This window comes from Sipha flava, unplaced genomic scaffold, assembly GCF_003268045.1.
Source record: "Sipha flava isolate LNK unplaced genomic scaffold, YSA_version1 2_pilon_pilon, whole genome shotgun sequence".
NCBI classification, from domain to species: domain Eukaryota; kingdom Metazoa; phylum Arthropoda; class Insecta; order Hemiptera; family Aphididae; genus Sipha; species Sipha flava.
Window position 1 is genome coordinate 170,144 of NW_020272972.1, and position 5,459 is coordinate 175,602.

At 23.2% G+C, this 5,459-nt stretch overlaps 1 protein-coding gene across 4 annotated transcripts; it reads left to right on the forward strand.

Moving 5' to 3' along the window:
• Nucleotides 1–332: 332 nt before the first annotated feature.
• On the forward strand, nt 333–4,816 carry LOC112686157 (pyridoxal kinase). 4 transcript variants are annotated; one of them, XM_025558341.1, is made up of 8 exons: nt 333–421; nt 1,415–1,524; nt 1,583–1,682; nt 1,769–1,912; nt 3,360–3,480; nt 3,542–3,690; nt 4,115–4,288; nt 4,369–4,481. In XM_025558341.1, the coding sequence occupies exons 2-8, from the start codon at nt 1,438–1,440 to the stop codon at nt 4,479–4,481; spliced, it is 888 nt and encodes a 295-aa protein (XP_025414126.1). In that variant the 5' UTR covers nt 333–421; nt 1,415–1,437. The 4 variants fall into 4 exon arrangements, with proteins under 4 accessions (XP_025414126.1, XP_025414125.1, XP_025414128.1 ...); XM_025558340.1 differs by lacking the exon at nt 333–421 and adding an exon at nt 433–642; XM_025558343.1 differs by lacking the exons at nt 333–421; nt 1,769–1,912 and adding an exon at nt 436–642 and having other exon boundaries at nt 4,369–4,816.
• Nucleotides 4,817–5,459: the final 643 nt, after the last annotated feature.

Sequence of the window (5,459 nt, forward strand, 5' to 3'; positions counted from 1 at the left end):
CGGGCGTTTTCAATTTTTTCTTTTTCATTACCCTTGCCACCAGCGACGTGCGTATGAGGGGGCGGTGAAGGGGGATATATCCCCCATGGGCTTTTTTTTAGTCCTAAACGTTTAAAAACGTATATAAGAAATATGACGGGGCAGTCATGGTTAAATGGATTGGCGTTAATGAACATACATCGAGACATTCCATTATCTATAGAACAAATAATTGATGAATTTAATGTAAAAACCCGAAGGATGAATTTTCGCCCTGATTGCATTTTTTTTTTTTTTTTGTATAATAATAAAGAATAATGATTGAAAATAATACATATTTATGATATCCCCCCCCCATACCAAATTCCTGCGTACGCCGCTGCTTGTCACTACTACAATACCACCTACTTTCGTAGCCAGTTGCTATCACACTTTAGAAGACGTAAGTTGTGTTTTGGTTAACCTGTAGTTTTAGTCGTATTAATGAACATTAATAGTTTAAAAAGAAATTATACCTAACTATATCATTTGAACATTTATTACTATTCAATTTAAATATTTTATTTTATTGATTTACATAAGATAGTTCTGCTGACAACAGACACTAAATTTACGGTTTTTATCATCATAAGATAAAAAATTAATTGCTATTACATTTTTTAGGTATGTACTATTATTATTATTACTTATTAAAATTTATAAAAGGTGTGTTTTGTTATTTTAGTTTTAATATTTGAGAACACACTGCAGTAGCATAACTACGCTACAAGTAAATTGTAATTTATTGCAAGCTTTTATCAAATATTAAATTATAAATATACTAGCATATTACTTATAGCATATCGTGTTTAATCAATATTTGTATGTTCATTATGTATTTGCTAATGAATTACATTTATATGTAGAATGTGCTTGTACCACAGATTATATTAATTTAGTACAGGTATTGATGATAATAATATAATATTATTGACTAGAATACATGAACTATTTGAAAATGGATTATAAAATGAGAAAAAATAGTTGAATCAATATAACTACTAGAGTTACCTAACTTATTATAAACTATTAATAAATAATTATATAATTATATAATAACATAATAATTATGTTGCCTTTTTTAAGGCAGAAACAATTAATTATAGTGATATATTAATTTTGTGTCCACTCAAATGTTTAGGTTGAATATTATTTTAATAAGAAATATAAATAAATTCATATAAATTTTTTTTTCGTTATTTACTATTCGATATCTGCACTGAAATTTCCATATCTACTTATGACTTACTATATTATACATATGAACAAATATTACTTACTGAATCAATTTCCTGCACATTTTTTTAATTTATTATATTATAATAATATATTTTGTTGAATTAATAATTCCATCTAATTATTTATTTTTATTCATAAACTATATTAATTTATATAGGTTCTTTATTTTAAACCAATATAATGGAACCTATTAAAAGAGTGCTTTCTATTCAAAGCCATGTTGTCAGTGGATACGTAGGTAATAAGTGTGCTGTATTTCCATTACAGGTTAGTACAAATATTATTTTATATTTTAAATAATATTTAACCATTAAATATTTTAAAGATAATGGGTTTTGAGGTCGATGCTATAAATTCTGTTCAATTATCAAATCATACTGGTTATAAAACTTTTTATGGCCAAATATTAAATGAAAAAAATTTGTGTAAGTAATTGATGCATTATATTACTTATTTAAACTTATTAGATTTATAATAAAATAATTACATTTTAAATTAATATATTTTTTAGTGGAATTAATAACTGGTTTGGTCGAAAATGAATTACATAATTATTCTTATTTATTGACTGGTTATATTAGATGCCCAATGTTCTTAAAGAAAATTGCGGAAGTTTATTTAATTTTGAAAAAGAAAAATCCAGATTTAATTTATGGTAGGTATTTATGTGTTTCGTTGACTTTAATTAATTATATTCAAAGCTTTGATAATAACTAGAATTATAGTGTTTATATACCTATTGTATAAATGCACTAGAAGGGAATTATAAAATTTAAACATTTCATATCTAAATAAATCCGTTGACCTTATTTTATATCGATAAATATTTGATAAGTTAACTTAAATTTATTTAATTATCATAACCTATAGTCATTTTCTTTAGCTTTATTATAAATGTATGAACTATTTACAGTTTGAAATACATATTAAAATCTATAGACATTGAAATAATGTATAAATGCTGATAAGTAGGACTTGGATTTTTAAGCAAATACATTTTCTTCTACAATTAACTTGGAATAATTTTGATTACAAATGTTGATGTCTCATTCTGTATAGAATCCTATGGATAATTTTTGTTTTTGCATATTTTGTATGTTTGAGTAAAAATGTCAATGAATGCATATTTCTACATAATTACAGGAAAAATTCATATTTTATTAATAATTAATGAAAAAATACTTAAATTGTATTTTAATTCACAATATTAAATTTTTAATGCTTATGTTTTTATTCTTATTTTTACAATTTATGAAGTATGTATTCATTACATTATTTCTGATTTTATTATTATAAAAGTTATTTCAAGCATTAATTGTTGTCAGAGAGACTGATTAATAGCCTATTGTTCAAATAGCTTGGTACATAGTGGTGGTGCCATCCGATAACATGGAAACAGATTACAACAAATTAAGCAACAAATATACTTTCATATTATTAGTTAATGATAGTGTTGTTATACTATAATATTTTTTGTATATATAATAAATCTATAGTTTTTCTGTTCCATGTCAAGTATTTCATCTATTAAAAAAAGGAGGAATAGGCATAGAATTTGTTAAACTCTTGTAAGTATTGTCCAAAAACCCAGGGTATTCTCAAATTAAAACAAAGTGAAGAAATAAGCGATGAAAATTAAATCATTGTAAAGTTCTCACCTTAAGACATATACTGTTTTAAATATTATGCTGTAGAAAAGAGTTTTACTAAGTATAAATCTGTACTACTTAATAACTGTAAAAACTTCCATTTTAAAAGTCTAAAATCATATTTTGTAACTTTGTGTTGGTACTTGTTCCATAATTTGTGATAGTATATGATGTAAAATATTTGTTATGGTTTTTTAGCACATATTAAAGAATTATTTTTGCATATTTTTGAATTTTTGCTTGCATAAATATATGCATATTTCATAATATTTTTTGGATAAAAATCCAGGCTTAACTAATAAGTAATAAATAATAATGTTAGTATATTTTCGAATAATAATACATTGGGATTTATAGAACAAAATTCATTCTTTAACATTGTGTGAATTGATTAATTTTGTTATAGCTATCTTGTATTTAATGTAATAAAAAACTAATAGTCTGTATTTTCAGTTTGTGATCCAGTAATGGGTGATAATAAAAAAATGTATGTTCCTAAAGAAATATTGGATGTTTATAAAAATGAAATAATTAACTTGACTGATATTCTTACACCTAATGAATATGAGTTAGAGTAAGTTTTTTTTTTTTTTTTTTTTTTTTTTTTTTAATTGTTTGATTAATTATATTACTAGGTTATTAACAGGTAAAACTATAACTACTTCTGACGACATACAAGAAGCAATAAATTTATTGTATGCACAAGGTTGTAAGACTGTTATTGTATCTTCTTCTAATATATCTTCAAATAATGAATTAAAATGTATTGGAAGAAATATTAATGGTTCGTATTTTTGTTAATTATCATCTTAATGTATATCCTATTACTTTGATAAATAAAAAAAAATTAACAAAAACCATAATTATTTCAAGAAATAAGTTTTTTAGTTTAATTTTTCTAAATCAGAATAAGAAGGAAAGTAATTAGTTTAACAAAAATAATATAGAAAAATACGAATACTATGTAAAAAATAAAAGTACTAAAAAAATCATATATATATATGTTAAAATTTATTATAGATTATAAGAAATGCAAGAGAAAGTATGGTTATATTTACTCATTTTTAGTTATTTATATTTATAAAAATGTAAATAAATACATTAATTTATTAATAATATATTACATTATTTTAGTTTCTATTTTTTGAGTAGAATAAATTAAGTAAGTACTTATTTTGATAAATATTTAAACATATTTATTTTATTAGATAAAGTGTATGTTGAAATAAGTATTCCTCTAATCAATCAATCTTTTATTGGTACTGGTGATTTGTTTACTGCATTAATATTAATATGGATGAATTTAACTAATAATGACTTGAAAAAAACAATGGAAAATACAGTTGCAACTATTCAAGCAGTTTTACAACGAACTATTAAAAGTAAGTATCAAATAACTGTTATAGCTTATTTGTATTTGATTAAAGTGTAAACATATTTATTTTTTTTTTTTTTGTGGCAGACATAAATTCAAAAGATTCAATAAAATCTAATGAACTTAAATTAATTCAAAGTTTGGATGATATTCGAAACCCTGAAGTCAAAATATTTGGTAGTATTCATGCAATTATCTAACGAGTATTAGTTTACACTAATTTATAGATACCATGTAAAAGACGAACACCATATAGATGATACTAGTAAATATATGATTAGGGATTAATTTCCAATATTTTATAATATGGGAATTAAGTTACTCTAGCCATGTCAATGGAATCTATCCAATTAGGATATATTCTTAAATTAGCTAATACAAAGACTAGTTAATTCTGTGAAATGCTGACTTAAAATATTTCAATCATTCTTTATAAGAATGCATGTAGTTTATCAACAATTACAATTGTATTTGTCATTGTATAATTTTGGAGTTATATTCTTGGAACAAAATATAACTATTAATTAATTTTGTATGGATTACCCTAGTTATTTTTCTAATTAATTTTTATAATACATAGTGTGGATTATTTTAATGATATGCCTCCAAATACCAAGAGCTTTATCCTGTGCTTCCATTAATTTATGTAATATTTTGTACAATTTTGTTAACTAGGGTAAATAGTTGAGTTGTTGTATTAATTTACTTAATGATATAAAGCAGTGGTTGGCAACCTTTGTGGACCCTTGGACCACATTCACAAATTAAAAAGGGTTTACGGGCCAGACAATACATAAAATTGATATAATATTCAATGACATTTACTAGTTTTGGAATTTAATGAGGACCTTATAAAAGAGATGTGTGGGCCGGATTTGGGTTATCGGTTGCCGACCACTGATATAAAGCTTGAACTATTGGCGCAATTAGAATGTAAAATCTGATGTTATTATTAAAACTAAAAAGAATATAGATAAATATACCTATTATCAATAATTAAATTAAGTTTATCAATTGTGCTTTGTTCAATTAATGAATAGCTCAATTTCTATAACTCTTTAAAATATCTAAATATGTTACAAATATATTTTAATTTAATTCTTTATCTTTAACTTATTAATCTTTCTAATTGCGCTAATGATATAAATTAATTAATTGTTATTAATATTATTATGATA

What these genes read in the sequence shown, in the direction of transcription:
- LOC112686157 (XM_025558341.1), top strand. Translation starts at nt 1,438, where the DNA reads ATGGAACCTATTAAAAGAGTGCTTTCTATTCAAAGCCATGTTGTCAGT. An exon ending in TATTGGAAGAAATATTAATG is followed by an intron (nt 3,691 to 4,114) that starts GTTCGTATTTTT and finishes TTATTTTATTAG; the next exon opens with ATAAAGTGTATGTTGAAATA. An exon ending in TTTACAACGAACTATTAAAA is followed by an intron (nt 4,289 to 4,368) that starts GTAAGTATCAAA and finishes TTTTTGTGGCAG; the next exon opens with ACATAAATTCAAAAGATTCA.